Here is a 24,973-nt window from a genome sequence, read left to right as displayed (position 1 = left end):
ACCGCGTCTGTGCGCCAGACAGGAAAGCACGCATCTTTTGACAGGGTTTTGAGGAAGATTCGGAGATAGCTTTGTGGATGAAAGGACTTCTCAGCCACAGAGGAAATGATGGAATTATTACCCGTTGGCAGGACGGGTCGGTCATTTCCTAGTGAAAGAGATGGCAGGGGGAGGTGGGCCGAGGAGGGCACTGGGGAAGCAAAGAGAGCAACTTACTTGAAATGCCAGAGTAGCAGAAAACGACAGGAGGCTGAAGAGACCGGTAAGGATGCAAAGCCATAAATTAGATAAAATTGTTTCACTTTATCGTTCTGATGGCACTGGTCAAGCCCAGAAAGCAGGAATGTGTATGTGAGCCATAAGATCATCAGAGCCTGGCTCAAAGCTTTAGTTTTCAGCTGGGATAGAAAAGGATGTATCTTAAATGCCATTTCTGCCATGGAGAAATAACTGTTCAGATACAGTTTGCCCGGGCTGACCCATAGAGTAACCTCTGCAGAAGATGAGACAGTGGATGGGAATGACAAAAACCCAATGTGATCATGCTGTTCATAGAAACTGGGAAATAAATTGCTGGGACGAGCTTGGAAGGGACTCTAAACCCCCCTGTTTTAAGATACTGACCTTGAACAGATAACTAGACCTTCATGAAGAACTGCCAGAGACGTGGGCCGAAGTTATGGGTTGGACAGAAGCCCGTCCAGGAATGATAGGAGAATTCAGGTTTGTGGTAGAGGCTCCTTAATGAACAAGTGTGGAGGAAGCAGGGAGGGAGAGCAGGAGAGCTTACAGGGAGGTAGGGAAAGGAGGAGGAGGATGTTCCAGTCTGTTTTGAAAGAGCAAATAGAAAGGAGAGAGTCTCATGTACAAAAGGAAGACTGCACTTCAGCAGAACAATAGCTGGCAATGCTCAAGGCAGGTTTTAAGCTTAAAGACAAACGTAAGGGAAGGGACAAGACCTGCCTTACAGGAGCCGTAATGGGATTAGATCATTGCAGCAACGCATGACGTGTTGGGAGTATTTTATTGTCCGCCGTGCCCTTTAATTGCGAGTGTAATACAGGCAATAATTTCTAAAACAAAGTATATTCTTATTGAAGATCCTTGGCTCTTTAGTGGGATGATTGCTGGACTTAGTGGGTTTATTTTCATGTAACGTACATTGACTTTAAATAAAAGTGAGATGTATGTTTCCAGGACTGTAAAACTGGCAATATAATTAAAGCTCATTAGCCCAGCTGCTGAAGCTGATAGTGTCTTTGAAGATTTGAAGACGGTATCCTTGTTCAGATGGAATTACCTTGTTTTCCTTCACTCATTTCACTCCCTCCTCAATCCTAACCTGGAGCCTGAAGGAACATTTCTAGGTTCTCCTAGAAAATAAACATCTTCCTAAGACAAAGTGAGTGCACACGATCTTTCTTCACTCCTAGGGTCTGATCTTGTTCTTCCTGAGATCTGCAGTGAGATTCCTGCTGTCTTCAGTGGTACCAGGCATGGTTCAACCAGGCCAGATGTAACCTTGAAATTCTCCTAATGAAAAAGGCGCTAAGTGTACTGAACGGGGGAGATGATACTCATTAATAACTATTTAGGAGAACACGGTTCCCTTGAAAGGCTAATTATTTTGAGTTACCCATTTCAAAAAAAAAGACTAATCAATGAGAGAACAAATTAAAAATGAAAATCTCTCATAAAAACAGACAGCAGAATCCTGCATTCAAGAGGACAGTCACCAATTAAAAGAAATGTCAACAACTCAAGTGGCAGCAACTTCAAAAGGGAAATCTTTTCCTTATTTTCATATGCATTCTTCATAAGCAACATCAAGAAGTGTAACATGCTAATAGCTAATAACACTCAGAATAAGATTCACTAATTTACTAACTGAATAATTTAATGCATATCAAAGGAATGATTTTCTCATTTCATTCTTTTTTTAGATCTAACACTAAGCTGGGCATTATCAAGTAGATGAAACTGCAGATTACAAGTCACCACTGACATAGTCATTTTAAAATTGAGTTTGGTTTTTTCTGCTGGATGTCTCTTTTGGGTTTAAGGAATCACGCACATACCTTTTTTCCTCCTTATAATTCAGATTTCAAAAAACAAATCAGGAAGATACCTTTGTGGACGTGTAGTGTTTTGCTAAATGCAGAGTGTTTTGCAGAGACAGATCTGTTACGATGGTAAACATTGACAACGTTGGGGACTGCGGAGAGGTCGCGCCATCCACCTGTCCCAGGTAAGCCAGTAACGCGGCGGTTGGGAGATGCTCCTGAGGTTCAGGAGCTCGGGCTGAAGCAAGGATGGGGCACGGATGACCGGCGCGCTGCAGAGGGCCCCTGGCTGTCCCGGCACGGAGGACTCTCCCTCCTGCCTCCTGGGAATGGTGAGAGGGCGGTTTGATTCCAACACAGAACAAAAGACAAATGCCGCGGGTTTCGTTTTAATGGCAAAAGAGCTTTTGTATGCTCCAAAATGCTAGACTAGGTATTGAAAAATGTAGGAAGTCCACATGGTAAGAACCATTCCTTGTTGAACGTGATTTTTAGAAGCCTATTTACAGAATTCTACTAAATTTAAACAATGTTTTTGCTTTGCTACTATTGCACACTGTGTAGCCCACTACCATCTGCTAAAACACTTCAAGAATAGGTTACCAGTTAAGGTACCAAACAGAAAAGCGGCTCTTCCTTCAGTTTGTGTGTTGCAGTCAGAAAGCTCACCCAGAGAGACTCCAGACTGAAAGATGGCCACCAGCGTCTCAACATCTGTTTGGCAGCCGGAGGGAAGCAGAGTACTTCAGGGCCAACACCAGGGCTGATATCGTTTACCATCTTCACTCATGACCTGGATGATGATATAGAGCACAGACACAACACATCTGAAGATGACACTATATTAGGGTGGAGTCATTGAAGTGCCGCACATTAACTTGTGTGGAGGGACCTTCAGGAACTGAAGCCAGCAGAAATCCCATCGAGTTTAACAAGCTGTACAAAGTCCCACACCTTGGGCAGAATAATGACACGTGCCAGGACTGGCTGGGAACTGTCTGGCTGAGCAGAAGCCCCCCTGGAGAGGACTTGGAGGTTACAGCAGATGTCAGGTCAAACGTGAGCAAATGGTGTGCTCATTGCAGATAGGGCAAACGGTACGTTGGCCTACTTTTGAAGAAGGGTGGCCAACAGATTGAGGAAACTCATTATCCCTGTCTCCTCAAAGCCAGTAATGTCACACCAGGAATATTGTGTCTGGCTTTGCGCCCTCCAGGCCAGGAGGACGTTCAGAATTGGGAAGAGAAGGTAGCAGAGGCCTACCGGGATGGTCAGGGACATAGGGCATGTGCTTCAGGTGATGGAGGAGGCTGTGGCTTTTCAATCTGGTGGAGAGGGTGCTAAGGGGTCCTCTAATAGCAAGCTCCAACTGTGTGAACTGGAGTCGGAAAGAAGATGGGGCCAAGCTCTTTTTGGGAGCGACAGATGGTATAGTGGAGGGCCATGGCCACACGTTGTAGCCTGGGGGGTTCAGACTGGACATTAGGAAGAACTTCACTGGGAGGATGCTGCAGTACTGTAAGAGGTCACTCAGAGGTGAACACTCAAGATTTGGCGAGGTAAAATCACAGCAGACCTGATCCAGTATTGGTGACGGTCCTGCTTTGAGTGGAAGGTGGGAGCTGATCTAGGGGTCTCTTCCAACCAATATTTCAATGATGCAACTCAGATTTAAGGCGGCGGTGTTGTCAAAATCTTACCTTCATGTTAAAATCAACTAAATTAAAAGTTCACTCATTAGTAAATAGGAAGATACACCTCCTCAGATGGCTTGTTTCCTCATGGCAAACTCTTCACCAACGGGGCACGCTACTGCAGTGGGCCACACGTTCATCTTGCTTTCCTCTCCTGATATCCCAACAGCAAACAGAATGTTTCTGTGATGCCCCTTTAACGGGGAAGGACAGACTCTTGGAACCAATGGCTTTGTGGCAGATGGAGCGACATTTGCAATTGGGAAAAACACTCTGATGCTGCCAAAATATTAACAAGGGGCTTCCTCAGAAATATTCTGCCACAGTCATTGATACATGTAAATTCCCCATGTAAATACGACTTCTTCCAAGGAAAAAGGTATCGTTCAGCAGGTTTTCTGAGGACAAGGACCTCTCTGCACTGATTTTTTTTTTTTTTTTCTCTCTTGCACAACACCTCGCGCTGCAACACCTCGCAGGTGCTACGCATGGTAACTGCGATGGAGACAGCAGCGAGCAGGGTTGGCTGGGGGCAGGCTGTCCAACGCTCCCCGCTCGGCGGGGCTGGGCAGGAGACGGGCTTGGCAGCAAGGGCGCGTTGTCAAATCCAACAGGGAATGGGTTCTTTTGGGGTGTTTTTTTTTGCATAATGTATCCCCCTCTGTGAATGCCCGTGTGCCTTACGCGGCGAGAAATGCAACAAGAATTTCCTGAGGTCCCTTTATACCACCCATTATTTTGCATAGCTTTATAATGTCTTTTATTAATTTCCTTTTAAAAATAAACTCTCTTATTCCTTTCAAATTCTGCATATATGCAACATCAAAGCATTTCAGTGAATTTTTCATTCCATTTCCATGCTAGCTCTCTGGTGCTGGAGTCAGACATGTTGGGGCAGTACTGCAAGCAGTAAAGATGCCCAGCTTCTCTGACGCTGCCACAGTTCGCACTGCTGTAAGTACTTCTCAGTGGGGAAACTGAGCCTCAAATACCAAAAAAAAACCTTTCTGTGATGACCTAGAAGAGGGTGATTGGACCAGCATGCTTTTTCCTTAAAGATATAGAGAAAAGAAAGCCGTTGTCCCTCTACCGAGAAAGATCTGAGATTTATTTTTAACTTCAAACTTTTCCATGCATCGTGAAAAAAGATGAATAATTCTATTTTCATTTAGGAGGAGATTACAAGAGAGAGAAATAGCCTGATACATTTTAGATTAGAGATCCTTCATTGAGAACAGAGGCTGTCAGAGTGTGGTGTCCCATGCCAAAGAAAATCTTTTCCCCAATACTGTCAGCTGGGTCCAATTCTCCACCAAAGATATTTTCAAGAATTTTTGTGCTAAACTGAGAGTTCTCCAACATGACACTTCTGGGAATTTAGATTACTCTCCCTCTGTCAATACTGGGATTAAGATGCCGTGAAGGTAGTCTGCATCATAGCGATATTATATATAATGGTTGCTCTGAAATGGGAAAGTATCACACATCCGTGTTTTCATTCTCCAGCTTGAGACATACCTTTAGGAAGTCAGTTTGTGATGACATGTTTGGGCAAACCATGCCTTATCTGCATGCTTTTTTTCATGTACCATCCTGATCTGGTAACTTGAATGCCATAACCAGAAAGCTATGTTAATTGTACATGTTTTTAAGTCGGCGTAGTCCAAAACATATTCCTCAAAAAATATCAGACGCGCAAAGTCTGCTTGCCTGTTTGAGAAGCCGGAGATGTTCCGTCTCTGCTAGAGGAATCACATGGATTTTTTGTAACGACAAGAATCTCCAACTGGGATAATCTTAGCCTCATGGATATTACATATTTCTGTTTCTTAAAAATAAAACCCACTAAGTATATGAACTGGTACTGTAAACACAAGCACAAGCAAAAGAGCTCTACTGTTGCTGGACTCCTCCTCCCACTCAATTTCGGCAGTCAGCAAAAATACTTATTCAGGATTAAGTTACAGTAAAGAATTGTTGACCCTGGTGTAATTGAGAGCAAAGACACAGTCGAGTCAGTGGTTTGCTTCAGCTTGCGACATTTCAAATAAAGCCTCCAAATTTGTTTGGATCATAAAAATGAAAGCATATAGAAAATATTTGTTAAAACCAAAAATGCAGAGAGTCTACACAAGCTTCTCCAGAAAGTAATTTTTATGGAAATGCTCACAGCTGAGTTAGCATTATTTGCTTCTAATTTGGGCTTCATTCTAAATACTGTACGTTAACAAACTTAGGCCACTTAATGCCAAGTGCTTTACACGTTTCTCTTTAATTAAATTTCTCCAAAGAATCACATTACATAAGCATTTGCCAGCACCAAAAGCACACTCTCAGAGATGCTGGGTAAAATCCAGGCACCCCTCTGCAGTAACCAGTAAAATTCCCATTGATCTCCTTGCAGACGAGATTCTGCTCTCTAGGTCTTTGCTATATATGGGTAATAACAATTTTTCTTGTTACTTATGTATTAAGTTCTTTGATACCCTATTCTAAGAAACATAGATCTTAATGAGGTCCACGCTGTCATCTACCATCTCTGTTACTAGATAAAAATAAACGTTACTTCAGAGTTCAATAATGTCTAGTTTCAAGTATGCTTGTAATTGCTGGAATATGCAACAGATGCCAGTTTAGATAAACTTCTAGCCTGTGGATGGAGGCAGGCATTTGCTCTAATCATCTGCAATTTTACTACCAAATTTGAGAGCAGAACTGCCTGTACTGAGCTCTGGGAGAAACGTGAACCATTAGCATTTAGGGATTCTCTTAACCGTGCAGTGGTATGTTCAGTAATAAGTTATAGGTGATTAGGACATGGAAGTGGCATAAAAATTAAGAAGATTTTAAGTAACCTTCAGGACCATTAACGTAAGACCAGGCGTAACAATTTACCTTTATTTAATCACGAGATGTTTCTCAGCCATGTGAAACACGCTGCGGTGGGCTACATTTAAACCAGTTCCATCATTCCTCCCCTTGCACAGTTCTCTGCAGCAATTTTCTCCTCCATAACTCGGCCGCGCGGGGCTGTAGGGTTTGATGTTTGAGTTCTGGTGCAAAAGAAAAAGCTAAATTAGGGAATTAGGGCTGCTCTAGGGCTGGTCGGAAAGGGAAAGAGGAGGAGCAGGTACCCACTGCTCTGCGGGACTGCGTCGTCTTGCAGCTGCAGAAACGGCAGAGGTTGTCTGCGCGCTGCTCAGCTACTTCAGTGCAAAGTCACTTTCCTAATTGATATTTTTTTCAAAGTTACTAAGATGTTACCTAGTTACCAGCTAGTCACAGCCTGGTAACCGATTTTTATTTACGACGAGGTAAGTGACCCTAAATAAATCAGCCTGGGTGACACTGAAGCTGTCCAACTGTAAACCAGGATGAGACTCCGCACGAAATTTATTTGAAGTGTTCAGACCAAAACTGCGGTATGAAATTAATTAGGATTAGTCTTGACAGCACTAATTCAATTTAAAATATGCTTAACTGGTTTAAAAATAAAACTTCAGATTCCCTCTGACTGCAACCCAGTCCTGAAGCTATTTAAGCCTGCCTCGCCTATCCCGGGCCTGATTTTCTGATTTGGTTGTAAGATTGCTATTAATAGACCAGAAGTGGGGTAAAAAAAAAAAAAAAAAGGGAAAAAAAAGTGAGATTACCTAAATCTGCATAGACCTGTCATTGTCATTTGTTTATTTGCTTGCTTCGTTTTAGAGAAGCGCTGTTAGAAGTTTAGTTTTCTGCCAGGGATTAATCTTTCCCTTTTGTGACTCTGGACCATCCATCCCTCCCCGCCTCCCCCCCCCGATTCTGGCGCGGGGTTGCTAAGCGACATGTTCTTCTCTTCTGTACTTTAGCAGAGAGGAACAGATCAAAGACACCCACAGTCCTGAATTATTTTATAAATGAATTTAAAGAGACACTCTCCCGTGCTGTATTATGTAGAGGGAGATCAAAAGTTGCTCCATATACTGAGAGTATCTGGAGAATTAAACTGACGTCTTCTGGAAAATAAAAACGCTCTCATTACTGAGAACTATGTAATATATACCTTTTTTTTTTTTTTCTTTTTCAGAACTAGACTATGAATTTATGCTAATTAATGTTTCTAGTTTTATGGCAGTCAAGACATTGAACGCAGGCCAGGCTGCATGTTTGTACAACTTTGAGAAGTAAGGTTTTCTGTCATCAAGTGACAAGCTTGCTGGTTTTTTAACTCTTTTCATCTCTTGCAGAGGAGTTGCCATTGTTCAAAAATATTCCACTCTCTAAATTTTAAATGCTTTCCTGACTTACACTAAAGGCGAGAAAATCACAGGGTAAATTTCAAGTGATACATCCTTAAAAGAACAAATGAAAATGAGAAAGTAATCTGTGTAAATAAGGCAAAAAACCCCAACCCTAAGACACCAATATCTCAGACCTTTCTGAAAAGAATGAAAAGCAAATGTGAATGATCTTTAATTAAAAAATCTGGGAATACGTAAGTTTAAACGTTACCTCTTACCAGACCAGCACTTATTCTGGCATCAGCTCAGGTCTGCTGTTCTGCACGGGCTGTCAGATTTGGAAGAGCAGACTGGCAGTTAAGGCAAGCGTTTCCTGAAACAGAAAAGGGAGGAATTATTTGCCATCGGATCTACCCAGTTTCAAACACCCTCAACGTTGTAAAAGGGAAAAAAAACCCCAGCACTTAGTAACAAAGTGCAAGAATTTTTCCAGACTTTCATTTGCAAAGCCACGGTCGCTGCAGAACCTTAGGAGAAGGGAGCGGAACACAACCGATGTGCTTAAAGCTCAACCCGCGCCAGCGACAGATCAGTTATGTGGAAAGTCAAACTCCCGGGTCAAACAACTGCAAAAAAAAAAAAAAAAAAAACACGCCTTGAAAACTGCATGCAAAATTCTTCCCGCCTGCAAATCTTGTTGTTTTGTAACCAGCCGCCTCCTCTGCCTAAACAAATGTCTCCTTTAAAGCAGTTTTAGGGGCTTGTTCACGCCAACAGGTGCTCACGCAACTACAGGCAGAAAAAATCGCTGGCTCCAGGTGTGGGGCGCCCGGAGAGGAGCCCGCGAGCCGGCCGGCGGGGCAGAGCTCCCTCCTCGCCCCCGGCCTCCGCCTGCAAGCCCACCTAAAACCGAGGGTAGATTAGCGAAACCTAATACACTCCAGGACTGTAAAGGGATTAACCCCATATAAATCTTCACCCAAAAAAAAAATAAAAAAAAATCAGCGATAGTATTTATTTACATGCATTTTATTTTCCAATGAAAAAACAAGCCGCCTTTTTTTCCTGCACCAGTACAAGTCTCTCCAAAATTCTAATTGCTTGGATTTAGCATTTAAAATCCACTGTACTACAGTTAACCTATATTCTCATAAAAGCATGTATTTTAGAAAAGGGCTTAGACAGATTTTCCATTTCATTGCTACATATCTATTACACGGGCAAGATGTGTGCTTTGCTCTCACTGATACAGTGTTTTAGGTATAAACATCTTGACCACCACTATGTTGTCAGTGGTTAGCAGATTTGGTGTGTTTTGGCTGAATTTCTGAAGGGGAAAACTGTGACTTGCAGTCCAAATATTTTTTCTGGAGAATGGATTCCTCAACAGACTATGGGCATCTTGTACAAAATACAAGCAAACATTCGGAAAGGAATTTAATGCTTCTGGCGGGTACTGACTTGCCAGCCTTGGAAACCGGAATGCCCGTGAGTGGCGGCACCGGCGGGGCTGGGCTCCCCGTGCTCCGCAGCCCGGCCGGGCTCCCCATCGCCCACTGCTCCTCCCGCGCGCCCGCACGGCCGGGGCAGAAAGAACCTCCGCAGCCAACAGGCACCCAGCGTGTTCACATCTGACTTTCTGGTGAGCTTATTTAGAATCATGGAATGGTTTGGGTTGGAAGGGACCTTAAGGACCATCCAGTGCCACCCCCTGCCCTGGGCAGGGACACCTCCCACCAGCCCAGGTTGCTCCAAGCCCCGTCCAACCTGGCCTTGAACCCCTCCAGGGATGGGGCATTGACCACCTCTCTGGGCAACCTGGACCAGGGGCTCACCGCCCTCACAGCCAAGAATTTCTTCATAATATCTCATCTAAATCTCCCCTCTTCCAGTTTAAAATCGTTCCCCCTCGTCCTATTGCTGCACTCCCTGCGCCAGAGTCCCTCCCCAGCTTTCCTGGAGCCCCTTTAGGGACTAGAAGGGGCTCCAAGGTCTCCCCGGAGCCTTCTCTTCTCCATCCTGCCCACACTTTGTTCAGAGATTCAGTCCAATCAAGCTAGTATTTAAGGTAAAACGTTCTGAAGCAGAGATGTCATAAGAAATTTAGTTAATATTTATTACCAGTATATTTTTTTAATATTTGTAGGATTTCATGAATGTAAGTACTTTCGAATCACTGCTCTTCTGCCCCTATTTCCAGGACGCTGCAGAAAGCTCTGCGGCAGCTGGATGACAGATGTGAGCAGCCAGGGCAGAGCTGGGGCCTACCAACAGGAGATGACGCTTTGGGCACGTGGGAGGGCGTTGAAGGCCATTGAGAACGTTAATAATGTTACTTCACCTTTTACTGTGCTGTGCCGTGCCTGCTTAAAGCGCCGAATAGACTACTAGTAATTAGTGATCTGGATGTTTCTGAAATGACCAGCGGTAACATTTAAATTGTCATTAAAATACAATTAGCCGCCCTTTGAACTGAGCGCTGTAGTTCACAGCAGTCTAATTGGTGGCTCACGGGCCAGATCTGGACAACAGGAGGACTGTGTCTGCTTTTCCTCTTCCCTAACGGCCCCAGCCCAAGGATCCTCATCCCAGGAGAGCCGGCTGTGCCCACGGGACAGACACGGAGAGCCATTATGCGCTGGGAAAAGGCAACGGCACAAAGTAGCCCTTGTGTCCAGCCCACTGCTCTGATTTTTGTAGAGCTCATTTCAGCCTGCGTGCGGATTCAAGCAGGCACGGCCCCACAACTTTATACTTTGCAATTCAAATCAATTTGATTTCTCTCTCTCTCTCTTTTTTTTTTTTTTTTTTTTTTTTTAAACTTGACTTTTAGAGTACAGCTCCGGGCAGCCAGAGTCGCTGGGATGAAATAAGGGCAGTACATGGCAAGACAAATAACTGAGCTACCTACATCTCCAGCCAAGGCGCTGGTAGACCATGCTGGCGTGTGTTTGGGTATGATGAAGAATTTACTTACTGCAGCAGACTGAAAGTGAAGGTCTGGCTTGGATGGTGTTCCCAAACCTGGCATCCATATCCCGCGTTTAGGTAGCTAAATCTGTCACTTACATGCTTTAGATACATGTGTTAATTGCACAAATGCCAACAAAAATGACATGTTTTTAAAGTGTTAGAAGTGTAAATAGCTGCTCTTCTGAAATGGCCACAGTGTATATTTTTAGCTCCTACGTACTCTTGCAAATGCATCATATTTGTTGTAGTATCTAGCTATAATAACGTTATTAGTATCTGTTTGTAATACTATTGATGCTCCTGCAAAAAGCGCTGTAGAATATACTTTAAATACTGGCTTTTTGTACGTCTCACACAACTATTCATTAATACCACGGGAACAGCGTGCTACTGTTCCAGGTTTTGTAAGAACCAGCGCTATTGCTCTCCACCAGCTCCTGTGGCCTGCTTCGCAATGCCTTTATTATTTATGCTTTTGCTCTTGAAAATTCAAATTTTAGAACTTAAAAATTTTCATGCTTTTGTTTTTTAAAAATAATTAAAGGCGGCGAATGGACCTGATGTAATCTGTATACTGTGTGTCACGGCTAAGTATCCAGTGCTGTGAAAGCCCTGCTTGTTCTCTGAAAGGAGGAATTCTTTCAGTCGGCGTCACTTGCCCCCTCCGCTGCGAGGCCGCTTTTCCCATACACTCGGAGGACTCGCTGCCAGTCATTTTCTTGCCCTAAAAGTTTGCTGGAGCAATACTGTCATTTACCCAGTGTTTGCACAGGGCCCAGCTCCTAACGGGTTGACCTCTAAGTACCATCAAGGTACTTGCAGGTGTGGCGGTGGCTCTACTAAAGCACGATGGCTTTTTAACCATCTTTTCTTTGGGTCGGTCTTTGGACTACGTATTCCTTCATATTAATGTGGGCTCCACAGCAGGCTTTCGGAGAACTTCTTTTCTCTTCCTCTGCCATTCATGTAGCAAGCGGCGCTTTCAGATATGTCCCGTCTACAAAGGATTTCAATGTTGGCCTGGTGTGTTTTACTAGTATTTGAATGGCCTAAAGAACTTATTTGGGAAGCGGCAGATGCCTTCAGGAAAAGAGAAAAAAAATACACCCAAAAAGGATATTAACGGGTGAACTGTCCCAAGAAAATAGAAAAAAAGTGCAACTCAACGGTGGTTGCCAACAAGCAGGCTTGTAACACCCGCCCAGGAAGACAACGGAGCTCCTCGTGATCCCATTTTTGGGTTGTTACGCCGTCACCCCCCCTCTCTGCATTCACCATGCTACACAAGAAACACACATTGTTGCCAGTTCATTCAAATACAATACACTTCCTAAATCTGCCTTTTTTTTTTTTTCAAAAACACATGACTCGATGATCTTGAAGATCCCTTCCAACCTAGACAATTCTGTGATTCTATTCTGTGAAAAATATGTATTGTTTTCAGGAGGACCAAGAGACCAGGTACTCGAAAGCGTGATGCGGGGTTTGTCATAGCCCCAGCTCTTAGAAGAGGTGCCCCAGGGGAGCTGGTGGTGACTGGTTTGCGTAGGTAATAGTTAACGATACTAAAATAATAGTCTGGCTGCTGGATAACGGAGAACACACCAAAACACAGGCCAACAACCCTAACGGGGAAAGTATTACAAGAAGCTCACAACAAAATTAAGCTGCCAAGCGAAATTCCCAAATAATATGAAGACACTGAAAAAAAGAGTCTTTGTTCCACCACTGGTGTCTTTCTGGGCTTCTGCCCCAGTGTCAGCCATCTGGATTAGCCTCTTCTCCATGGGATGAAAACACTCTGAGTACGCAAGAATTCAGGAGGATTTAGCCATTTTGGGAAAGACTGACATTTCTTAAATAACTGAATGCAACTAACGAAGGGCCTAACGAGGAAATCTCTGATGAATTAATCAAGAATCAATAGCAGTTTCCCCGGATAGTATAAAGGCGGACGCATGAAATAAAACAGTTTACCACAAAATGGCTTTTGACTAAGAGTGAAAAATGCAATGAGGAAGAACACGCTTCGGATAAAACTACATTCTGTTAAGGTAAATTAAAAAAGAAATGCCAGTAGGAGGGGAAAAAAAAGAAAAAGACTTCTTCCTGTATGGCCGCCACTAGCGCATATTTGCATGGGGCAAGCGCAAGGAGAGCAGACTTCCTCAGCGCCAGAACAGCACCCGTATCTTAGATGGACTTCTTGAAGAAGTAGGATTTGCTGCCAACTCTCACAAAACATGAAAGGTCCATTATTAGGCCAGCTGATAAGGGAGAATGAAAAAAAAAAACAACAAAAAAATCAGTGGACTGCAGCTTCTTGTGCATCTCTTAGTCTTTGGTAACAGTCCTCAGAGTTAAACCAGTGGCTTGAGCTAAAAGAGTCAGCTTGAGAAAGGCACAAACTCTACGTGGCCGATACAAGAACAGCCCTGAAAAGCAAACTAAGACGCTGCAAAGCGGTCAGTCACCAAAGTTCACAGCGGCCAGTGAGAAAGCGCGGAATATTCTTCTCCCAAGCACCAGTCTCCTGCCGAAGTTCCACGCTGTAGCAAAACCGAGTGGATCCACACGCAGCCAACGGAAAAGCCTTGATACCAGCGGAAAGATGCGTGTCGTATTCACCAGGTATCAGCGCAACTCCTTTCTCAAAATTTGAAGTTAGGGTGGAAGTTCAATTTTAAATTGAGTTGAAATGTTAGAGCGGAGGAATGCTCAGTGGGTGAGGGCAGATCAGCTGAAACGAAAAATTTCAGCAAAGTCTTCTCCAAAGAGAAAGTTTTACAAAAGAAACTGTGAGAACTGGTATTACCCAGTTGGTGCTGGAAGAGTAATATTCTTTCTTGTAGACTAAGAGAAAACTTAACTGTTAGTAATAAATCTGTTTAAGCTGACCAATCGCCTATGGGTTTCTGCAACCTTAATTCTTGCTGAAAGCTGAAAAATGAAGAAGTTCCAGAAATAGACTGAAACTCCTCTAAGAGCCGATGCTGATGGAGAGACTGATAAGCATTTAAATGGCTCAGCTAAGTGTCGCCCATATGCACATTATTCTGTCCTAAGGGGCAAATGTTCCATCATAGGTTCCATAAATACTTGAAAAAAGTTATTGTATGCTAAAGCAAGGTGGTGTTTGTAGATATTTTGGAAGGCTATAGAGTGATACCTGAGCATGGGAATCCTTCAGCTGTATACATTTTGTGTGATTGTATATGGTTTTATTGCACCAACCTAAGATACAAGAATCACAGAATCATCATAGGAAGGGATGTCTCGCCTGGTGCCAAATACCGTGAAACAAAATTAGAGCAAGACTACAACGAGTGACAAATTTGGTCCCCAAATTTTTTTTAAGCCTAAGTAATTTTTCTTCAATTTCTACTATTTTAGACTAAGTGGCAGGCGTGCCTATAACTTAAAAAAAAAACCCAAGCCAAGCAAACAAAAGGAAATCACTTGAGATAACATACATACTGAGAATGAAGGCAAGTCAACCCGCAGACGTGTCCCGGTACAATTTTGCTGGTTTTATATAAATCGCATGAAGATTCTGCAAACTTCTGTAAGCAAAATTTTTCATAAGCAGGTATGCAAGCAATACACCGTGAGGGCAACACGGGTCAGTTTTATTGCTGTGTGCTATTTACCGCTCCGGATGACAGGAAAGGGAAACAGGGCAGCTAACAGCAGAATGTTAACATTTATTGGATGTTTTATTTGCAGATGTCTGCATTTAAGTTTAGTACCGAAATAATAAGAGACATATTTCACTTTGAGCGCTGACATAACAACATAGAAAAGTATCTTGCCCACAGGACGAGCCCACGGCCACTCGCAGATCCAGCAGCGAGGAAAAGAGCTGGGAGCTTTTCTCCCAGCAGCAACAATTGGGAGGTTCTGGGGCCGCAGCTCCGCGTTGAGACACTCCGAGGTGAGAAAGGAGGAGAAATATTAAGGGAAATCATGTAAATCAGGTGTTTCCCATGGATAATACATGTATCAGTTATTGCAAGGCCAATGTACCTATTGAGGTTACTGTGGATAGCCTATGCCACAGCTTATGTCCGTATTCATCTCACGGTGGGACCGAGTTTCGTTAACAGAGGAATCAAGACTAAAATGATAACATTCATCTCTATGTTCTTGCCCTGACATGGTTATTCATTAAGAGTTCTTCTAACGACTGTTCAGTTCCTTCCTTCTAGGGAGCCACTCCTAATTCTCCTCTATTCAGGTTGGATGGTGAGTCACTGACTTTAATATTAATCTTTATTAACCCTTCCCTTACACAGCCAACATCTGGTAAGAGTGAAACGTGGTGTGCCAGTGCTCGAGACAGCCAGTTCTTCAATGCTTTTTCCTCCATTGTGCCATTTTCCTATATGCAGATAACCCGATGATTCCTGCGGGCTTTCTGCCGCTGGTGGATGAAAAAAATACCCTGTTTGTCTTCATGCCTTTGGTTAATTGCTCTTTAAGTCTATCTTAGTCTACCCGTCTTCCAGGGTAATTTTGCTTTCCATAAATTACACTTCTTTTCTGTTGCCTTCTTGTCTGGCCAACGTTTTTAGCCGCAGCAAAACAGCTATTTGTGTCAAATAACTTCTTGAAGCACCTTGTTTCCCCTTCTGCTTTTCCTCTCTCTTCTCTTTTGGGGAGGGAGGGCCATGTTTGTGGATGGCCACGTGAGCCTGGCAGCACTCGCTTCTGCCCTGTCTACCGCCCTCCATGGCAAGCGTCAGGATGTTAAGCTGCTGGCGGACGCTTTTGGCTAGTTTTCCTTTTTAACAAACAACAAAACAAACAAAAACCCCCCACCAAGTAAATTTAGGAGATATTTTATTTCTACATTCCTAAGACTATTGAACCGAAATATCTTATGAGAGAATCCATGACTGAAGTATTGAATTCTTCTTGAATCAGCTATTGCTCATTTCTTAAGACTAATTAGAGAATGGCCTGTCCTGTTTTTGATCAAACTTTGTATTCTGGTTAGAGCATTGAACAGACGTAGGTAAGTCTGATCACCTGCTTTTTATGCACTTCTTGTATGGCCGTACTGTTCGTATGATCAAATTTTGGTGTGTTTTGGGATATTTGGAATTCTGAAGTTCTTTCTCCTTGATCCTCTTTCCTTGTATTAGCACAGTTGGTCTATTACCGTGTTTTGTGTGCCTTTTTGCGTGTCAAAGTTTTCTACAGTGTTTTATTACTTTAAAGTTACCATAACATGTGCTTGCTCTGAAAGGGAAAATCTGGGGGGTCTAAGAGAAAAGGAGTTTGGAAGAGATATGACTATTTACTTAGGAAACCACACTCTCAGATTATTACAAAAACAGATTTCTAGGAAGAAACACGTATTCCTCATCAACTGTTTCCATAGCTTTTTCAGCATTCTTTATTTCACCGTCCTTATGCTGTACCAGACGGCCTTGGATACAAGCATCCACGGAGCAGCCTTGCGCTAGCGCTGCCTGCGAGGGAACCGTCCCACTCTCTGAGAAACAGCCATTCCCCGCTGGGAATATTTACCGGTGGTGCCAATCCAGCCGGGCTGAAATCTCATTAACAAGATGGGTTTTTTTCCTGATTAATAAAATATTAACATGACTATACAGCGTGTGCGGCCTGACATTTTCTTGACACCTGCACAGCACAGAACTACTCGGACACTTATGTTAATATTTCCGTGACGAACTTCTGAAGCTGGGGCACAGTCCTAACCTTGGCCTTTTAAAAAATTATTTCGTCCGGCTGAGACTGAAGAAGGATAATTCCTCACAGCCCGTGGGGAAAAGAACGGGGTTTCCCCCCCAGTAGTTTGTATTTCTGCTCATTTACCGGTTGAGCTAACCTGCGGGCGGCAGGCCTCATGGCCCGAGCAGCCACCTCAGACCTATTCAAGGCGGAAAAGGCCATCACGCACAGCTGAAGTTCTACCGGCAGCAGTAAAACGCTGAGCTACGGGCCAGGCGAGGCTACCCTGTAATTATTATTTGTAAATAACGGCCGTTTCCTCTCAGGAGGGAGCCGCCCGTGAGCGGAGCCGCCGGGGCAGCCCGAGGCGGGAGCCGGGCAGCGGGGAGGGCCGGGCCCCGCCGCCCTGACGGACGGAGATCCCCGAGCCGCGGGGCAACAGGTGCCCCCCGGGGCGCCGCTTCCCCTGCTCGGCCTCGCGGGGCCGAGGGGGAAGGCCACCGCCCGGCCCGCCGAGATGGCGGGCGGCGCGGGGGCAGCACGATGGCCGGGCCCGGCCATCGTGCTGCCCCCGCGCCGCCCGCCATCTCGGCGGGCCGGGCCCGGCCCGCGGGTCTCCCCCCGCCTCCCTCCCGCCGCCACTCCCCCGCCTCCCCCCGAGCCCCCTCCCCTTCCCCGCCACCCGCTTCCGCCCGCCCTCCCGCGCATGCTTGGGTTATGCAACGGCGGCGGCGGGCGGGCTGCGCGGGCCGCGCCGCCCCAGTGCCGCAGGGCAGGGCAGGGCAAGGCAGCGCGGGGGGCCCCGAGGGCGGCGGGCACCGGGCCGGCGGCGGCGCTGGGGCCGCGCTCCCGCCCTCCCCCGGCGGCCGTGTGCGCGCCCCGCGCCGCCTGTGAGTGGCAGCGGCGGCCGCCGCCAAGTCCCGCCTGTTCCGCTCTCCCTGCCGCAGGCGGCGGCGGCGGCGGGTTGGCTTCCTGCGCGCTGTGCCGCTCCCCCTCCCCCCGGCAGTCGGAGCCGCAGCGGCAGCAGCCCGGATCCCCGAGCCATGGCTCTGTGAGAGCAGCACATGGCGGCCGCAGCAGCCATGAGCCCCCCACTAATCCATACAACTCCCCCCTGAACGGCCACCGACGGCAGCCAGCGCTCCCACCCGGCTCCACCGCTCCCACCGCCCACCCGCAACTACAGCCGCCGCCGCGCCGCCCGGCCCGAGCCCAGACCCCGCCGCTGCCGCCGCCGCCGCCGGGCCCCCGCTCGCCCGCCCGCCGCCGCCGCCCGGTCCTCACCATGGGAGTGCAGGGTTTCCAGGACTACATCGAGAAGCACTGCCCCAGCGCCGTGGTGCCCGTCGAGCTGCAGAAGCTGGCGCGGGGCAGCCTCGTGGGTGGGGGCCGCCAGCGGCCCCCCCAGACCCCGCTGCGCCTCCTCATCGACGCCGACAACTGCCTGCACCGGCTCTACGGCGGCTTCTACACGGACTGGGTGAGCGGCGGGCAATGGAACCACATGCTGGGCTACCTGGCGGCCCTGGCCAAGGCCTGCTTCAACGGCAACATCGAGCTCTTCGTCTTCTTCAACGGCGCCCTGGAGAAGGCCCGGCTCCACGAGTGGGTGAAGCGCCAGGGCAACGAGCGCCAGACGGCGCAGCAGATCGTCAGCCACGTCCAGAACAAGGGCACCCCGCCGCCCAAGGTCTGGTTCCTGCCGCCCGTCTGCATGGCGCACTGCATCCGCCTGGCCCTCATCCGCTTCCACATCAAGGTGAGGAGGCGACGGGCCCGGCGCCCCGAAACCCCACCACCCCCCCGCCCCCCCCCCCCCGGCCCCGCCGCCTCCCCTCGGGGGACACCAGCGCCCCCTCCCCGCCGCCGCTCCAAGATGGCAGCGGGGGCTGCCCCGGGCCTAGCCCGGCAGGGGAGGGGAGGAGGAGGAGCGGGGGGGGAGGGGGGCACCCAGCCTCTCCCCTCAGCGCCTCAAAATGTCGTCGAGGCCCGCGGGGGTGGCCCAAGTTTCGGCGGCCTCAATCCCCGGGGGATTTGGCTATTTATACGGCGCTGCCGGTCGCCCCGCCGGCCCCGCGCAGGCCTCTGGCCTGCGCGGGGCCGGCGGGGCGACCGGCAGCGCCCAGGGCCTCCCGGATTGAAGCCAGGCCCAGCAGCAGGGAGGGTTTTTGTGGTGTTTTTTTTTTTTTTTGCCTCCATGTTCTTTCGGGGCTGCCGCTCCGTTGACTCAAAATGTCCCTTCTTGCCCAGGGCCTTCCCCCCACCCCCCCCCCCCACCCCCGCCGCTCGGGAGGGGTGGTGGGGCTGGGACTTTGGTACCGGAGGTGAGGCGGAAAAGCATCGTAGTCTTAATTAGTTATTAAGACGGAAAGGGGACGGGGACGGGGGAACGAGAAAAATAATTAAAAAAATCAGTTTAGTTATCGCGCACGGTGGATCTGCAACAAGTTCCCTGCCGAGACGAGGTGGTTAAACTTGCGCTGAAGGTGAAACCGCTTTGCTCCGAAATCGGTCCGAGTTTCGTGTTTATGAAGGTTTTGCTCGGCGTTGCCCAAACGAGCTTTTGATCGAGCGTAGGAGAATTCATTTCTTATTCTATAACGGCAAATGCTTCCAGTTTGTGGGGTCGGGAGCGCTGATCTGACAGTTCTTCATTTAAACTTCTTATTTTAAGGGGGAGCCACTGTTTTCTGATACCACAGAGGGGGGCTGGGGTCCATGGCGCTCTTGCGCTGACACCACGGCCACGATTTCAAAGACTATGAACGGGCGGCATCTCTCCGTACAGCATTCGTGATTTACGATGGTTTCTGTGAAGCCGAGCGACTGTGTCTATTGAAACGCAAGCCGCTAGAAAAACAAGCCCCGGGATGAAGCTGCAATTTTAAGAGTTGCTTTCCTGCGAGGGAGGGAAGAGCAGCGGGAGTGAAGTGCATACTTGCAGGCTTTATTATCGTAAATTACTTTTGTGTGTAGAAAAATATTACGCAACCTTTTGAGTTGCGCGCTTGATCACTAGCAGCAGCTTAATGTTATCTGGCTTTTGTACTGCCCTTTTGGCAGATTAGAGAAAAAAAAAAAAAATAATTCTGGATGGGTTGCAGCCCTGGAGTAAAAGATGACTCTCGGGAAGGAGCTCAGGAAGTGGTGACTTTGGGCGAAGTTTCTTTCAGTTTCATCAACAGGGTGAGAGTTGCTGGTTGGCTCCCTCTTAGCTCGCTCGGCCAGATCCATCCTTGGAGGAACGTGCTCCCTTCGGCTCCCTGCTCGTCCGGGCTGGTGTGAAGCCACCCCGGGAGGCGGTGGGCATCCAGCCCGGTTGGCACTGGAAGTCCCACCCTGCGGTGGCCTCGGCAGGCCAATCCCCGCTGGGGCTGAGCATGGCCCAAGCCACTGCAGCGGGTGAAGTGTGTGTGGAAGGAACTGGAAGCAGAGGCGAAGCTCGTTCTTGCAGGGCGGGTCGAACTCCGCCGAATGCGATGTCTTGGGCTTGGCGCTTGGTTATGGCTGTGTCTGCTGTAGTAGCGTGTGTGCCTGGTCACCGTAGAAGCAAAATCGTGAACGTGTTTTGGATATGAATGATGGCGGGGATTTGAATGATAGGCAAAGCAGCCTCTTGTTTGAACTTTTTTCTTTTTCTGTGCCTAGGACATAGTTTTATTCTTTTAGCAAAAAGTTTTAGGGACCATGCAGTGAAGGTATTTACCTTGATCTGTCTGCGGGTGCATTGTAAATCTTCCTTAATTAGTTATTGAGAGTTAGAGATCATTATTAAAATCAATGAATGGGGTAAAATAAGATTTTTTTTTTTCTTTTAAGGTGTTAAAACAAATGCTTTGTGTACTGTGCGTTTCAATGCTGCATTAAACAACAGGGAGCCAGCTGTTTTGATATTTATAGGAATTAGGTATTTGTAATAGTCTTGTGGTGTGTTGAACTGGCTGTTAGCCTTTTAACCGCATTCTGTCTCAGGCCTGGTTCCTTTCTGTTGAAGCACAGTACATCCCAGTAAAGTTGCCACATTTGACAACAGTGTCACCTGTAGCACTCTGTTTACTTTCAAGCTTAGCTGCAGCATTAGCTCCTTTACGGTTTCTGAGTAATAGGCCTTATTTTAATCTCTGGCAGCAGTTTTAGGAGCGAGAGGACATGTCATACCAAGTCCCTTTTCTCACATTTTAAAAAACAAACACAAAGCCCCCACAGTTTCGGTGGGGAAGATTTGGGGGGTGGATATTTGTCTGCTTTAGGTTAGCACTGGGAGTCAGCAAAAGCTCGTTACGAAATACTGGTGTGTGTGGTTAGGAGAGTTTGTTGCTGTTAGGAGCATTCTTATCACTGAGCCACCACTGTGCATGTCCCAACTGCACTGGTTCTCTGAACTGGGCAGCTGCCGTGGGTATGGGAGGGATATCAGCAATTCCCATTTGATGCTTCACTTGCGAAGCTGTTGAGAAACTGAGGATAGTTCTGTTTTAATTGATGCATTTTTAGGTCAGGAAATATATTTCATGGTCATAGTGGTAACATGCATAATACTCATCAAAGATACTGTTGAACTTAAATTGCATTCCTTTCCTGGTTTTCTTCTTCTCGTACACAATTTATGATCTTTCTAAATTGCTTTATTACATATATCTTCCTTTCCTTAAACCTTACTCCACTTTTATTCACCGTCTTCCTCGTGCTCACCTTCTAGCAGCCCTCCTGGTGGGCGAAGAGCAGATGCATCTTGAAGGTGTGATTATTTTTTTTCATATTTTTTTTTTTTGCGTGTATGGGTGATTTTTTTTTTTAAAAAAATACATATGCATAAGACAGTTGCCAAATTGTAGTGTTTTCTCACTTTGTTTTGAGAATTTGGGTTTGAGAATACTGATTAAATATGAAACTGATTTTCATATTTTCAGGAAATGTTTGAGTCTTGAGTAGAAGGCTCCTGTGCAGTGCTAGGAACTGGCTATGAATTTAATCTATTTTGGTAATTAGAGGGGAGAAAGACAGTAATGTCTTCTATCCAGAGCAATTATAAATCACTTGCAGATGGTTTCAGCAGGATGTAAAAATAACAGGTTCCTCCAAGTTATAACAAATATCCTACGGGTTCTTAGCTTAATTGTGACCTGGTATTTTTCTGTTTGGGGGAGGGGGGAATAGTTCTTAAAAGAAACTTCTATGCAAAGCAGGTTTGCTAAAATTTAAATATTTAACCAGTGGAGATCTTAACATCTTTGATACTTTGGTGAGGCTTTGTGTTGTTCTCAGTATCTAAATGTGCATCTGCGCCTGTTTATTCGGACAGGATTCTCTTTCTCTGATCCAGCATCATTTAATGTTTACACAAGATTTAGACTTGAAAATGATTCTGTGCTCCTGGCTGTGATTTCCCCCGCATCCCCCCCTGCCCCGGGTTGATTTTTGAAGCGTGCACGTTGCCGGGGTGTACTTGCATGTGAGAGCTGTAAGCTGTTTCTCTGACTCTTCTTGCTAGAGTTTTATGTTGCGGGTTAACTGTACCTTGGTAAATACAGCTCTTTTCCCTGTGACAGTTCAGTTATTTGAACACGGATTGTAGTATTACCTAAACATACTGCAGTTTCATGCTCGTAGCTTGCTGTGCCAGATAGCTCTGTAAAATGGGGAGGGAACTGGAGGCTGGGGAGGTGGAGGAAATCGTTTATGGGAGATCAGAGCAGGCCGCACACCGAGTTTCCTCTTGTATTACCTGCACACCCATGGCACACCTAGTGCTGCAAAAAGAGTTTTTGCTCTGTTTTTTTACGGATGATCTGTTATTTTCACGCATGCAAAGGTGTTGATTATAGATATATGTACATAATTTGCATCTAACCTTAATAAAAAAAAAAAAATCTGGAGGATTTTCCTCATTTAAAACATGTAAAGACTGGGGCGGGGGGAGGGGAGAGAGAGGATGGCGAAGCCTAAATTTGCCTTCCGTGAGTTAGTAACTGTATAAATCTCGTATCTTTAAATTTTTCCAAAGATGTTTACAGTCTCTTCCAATTCTGTGTATAGAAGGCACGCATTGTGCCAGGTGACGGTATAATTATGAGAAAAATGCATACACTCGTTTTTCTCACAAACAAAATTGAATTTCAGAACCACTCTGATACAGTCCATCAAGCACGTTTCTGAAGAAGTAACATTTTCTTAAGACCATAAGGCTTTAGCATTAGGAGCAGAGAGAGCTTAGTGAGCTGGTTATTGATGGTAGGAATAGCTCAGAGTGAGGTGCTGGCTGCTCAGCGGCTCGGGATTTTGCTTGAAAGGGAACATTCGTGAAGCTACATGGGAAAAGCCAAATTTTACATGCCTCACCGGAAGACCGTAATTCAGTGTCAGGTTCAGCAAGTGTAAGGCACAAGTAGAAAAAGAGGAGTCGCTGTAAACTTGCTGGGAGACAAAAACTCTTTGCTGGGAGGTAGATGACTGCGGGGCGGTTGGAGCGGGCTGTAGAGGTGTAGGGCCCTTTGCTCGTGTTCTGCAGGGCTTCGTCTGCAGAGGAAATAAATAGCATTACTGGCACTAACACTGTAATTATTCATGCATACTGTGAAGACTGAAGCTAATAGTTTTGTACTAGTCTGTTCTGGGATAGGTTGTTATCTGTGGCGTTGTTAAAATTGAATACTTGGTGAGGGTAGGTCATACCAACACCCAACTTCTGTGGGGTTTTCTGAATCGCTGAATGTTTATTATGTATGTAGATGGTAAAAGCATTAGGCATGGAAAGCACTCAGCTCGCTTTATTTTTGTGTGCTTGTGTGCAGACTGTAGCTGTAACGGTTCCCAACAGCATGTAGAAATGCAGGACTGTAGGTACTAATCTGTCATCGTTTTTTAGTTTTACTTTAATCTTCTTGATAAGAAAGGGTTGCTTTTACGTTTCCAATGTTAGGAATTGGCCCATGTCTCCCCAGCACAACATGTCTGTTCTAGTCATCTGATTGCCATAGCCTAAAATATGTGCTTTGCTAGGCAACGTGAGTCGAGAGGTGAAGTTTGGGCTATAAACTTGAAGCAATTTGCACCATCAGAGACAGCTGTGCATAAATGAATAGGCTGTAGAGGTTTGCAAGTGGAAAGAGGAAAAAATGTGGCTTAAGACAGCAAGGTAGACATTTGAAAGGTCAAGAAAGTTACCTCTGTTCATCTAGGCTTACGTTTGTGTCTTCTGAAACAGGGCTGCAAAACTTTAACAGTGCTCATGTGATTGCTTTTTAAGGGAGCATCTTGGCTTGCTCTGGGCTGCTTAAGTATCCACAGCCTTAAGATTTTTCCCATGAGCTAATACAGACGTTGGTATAGTAATATGTTTAGAGTGTGAGTGTTTCTCTTAATAAACAGTTCCTTCAGATGAGCTCAGTAATACGTAATGCCACTCCAGTGTGGTGGCTTCCAGAACTTTGTATTGTGTTTCTGAGCGCTCCTTACATCCTGTCCGAATGTGCTGTGTCATTGCATTTTTTCAGTTACTTTAAATACACTGCAAGTGTTTCAAATGCACATATGTAGTTTCAGAAAGACCCAATATATTGTAATAAGTGTGATAAATCAGTGCTGCCATTTAACACTGTAGCTAATTACTCTGTCTTCCACTATAGGTTGCACAGAGCATTGAGGATCATCATCAAGAAGTAATTGCTTTCTGCAGAGAAAAAGGTTTCCATGGTTTGGTTGCATATGACTCCGATTATGCATTGTGCAACATCCCTTACTATTTCAGTGCCCATGCCCTAAAACTGAGCCGTAATGGGAAAAGTCTCACAACAAGCCAATACCTAATGCATGAAGTTGCCAAGCAACTGGACCTGAATCCAAATCGCTTTCCTATTTTTGCTGCTCTTTTAGGTAAGTGAAGTAATAAAAGAATTTATGCTGCCAGTCAGACTTACGATTTCGGTTTCTGTTAACTGTTTTAAAATATGTGTGTATAATTTGACAAAGCACCTAGGCAAAGACGTCCCTTTGTTTCAGACATTCCTACTATACTTGAGGTGGGCCGGATGCGTTTTTGTGAGGCCAGACATGCCGAATTTGTAGAGACCTGCGAGCAATGCAAATTGTGGCTGTCTAGAAACAAGAGTAGAAAGTAAGAATTCTGCAAAGCTCTTGCCTAGCCAAAATGCTCTCAGTGGGTGGGGGTGAATCAGGACAATTGTGGTTCTGCTAGTTTTGGTCTTACATAGTATGAAGCCTACTTTTAACAATGTGCTTTCCAGACTGGGAAAGCATACTTTTGTCCTGTTTTGTATTCTACCTAAAAATAACATATATGGAGTCAAGATTTTTGGATCGC

The 24,973-nt window shown here is 45.9% G+C and overlaps 1 protein-coding gene and 1 long non-coding RNA gene across 14 annotated transcripts in view; one reads left to right on the top strand and one right to left on the bottom strand.

The window, feature by feature from the left end:
- The window catches only part of LOC128915907 (uncharacterized), a 28,500-nt gene extending 10,426 nt beyond the window's left edge, over window positions 1-18,074 (bottom strand). For 3 of the 8 annotated variants that reach the window (XR_008468794.1, XR_008468797.1, XR_008468801.1), the window contains exons 1-5: window positions 17,938-18,074; window positions 8,252-8,353; window positions 6,653-6,810; window positions 2,733-2,856; window positions 2,129-2,386 (exon numbers count right to left, since the gene is read on the bottom strand). This is a non-coding gene — a long non-coding RNA (uncharacterized LOC128915907). Of the gene's footprint in view, window positions 1-2,128; window positions 2,387-2,732; window positions 2,857-6,652; window positions 6,829-8,251; window positions 8,354-17,937 lie in introns of all 8 variants that reach the window. The other 5 variants (XR_008468798.1, XR_008468799.1, XR_008468795.1 and 2 more) reach the window with 5 other exon arrangements.
- The window catches only part of FAM120A (family with sequence similarity 120A), a 53,443-nt gene continuing 46,020 nt past the window's right edge, over window positions 17,551-24,973 (top strand). For 2 of the 6 annotated variants that reach the window (XM_054216821.1, XM_054216822.1), the window contains exons 1-2: window positions 17,558-18,412; window positions 24,279-24,525. In XM_054216821.1, the coding sequence (XP_054072796.1) occupies window positions 17,939-18,412; window positions 24,279-24,525 (721 nt within the window). In that variant the 5' untranslated portion in view covers window positions 17,558-17,938. Of the gene's footprint in view, window positions 18,413-24,278; window positions 24,526-24,973 lie in introns of all 6 variants that reach the window. The other 4 variants (XM_054216824.1, XM_054216825.1, XM_054216823.1 and 1 more) reach the window with 4 other exon arrangements.

Source organism: Rissa tridactyla, chromosome 10, assembly GCF_028500815.1.
Source record: "Rissa tridactyla isolate bRisTri1 chromosome 10, bRisTri1.patW.cur.20221130, whole genome shotgun sequence".
NCBI classification, from domain to species: Eukaryota; Metazoa; Chordata; class Aves; order Charadriiformes; family Laridae; genus Rissa; species Rissa tridactyla.
The sequence above is the reverse complement of the archived record's forward strand: the minus strand, read 5'-3'. Positions and strand labels throughout refer to the sequence as shown.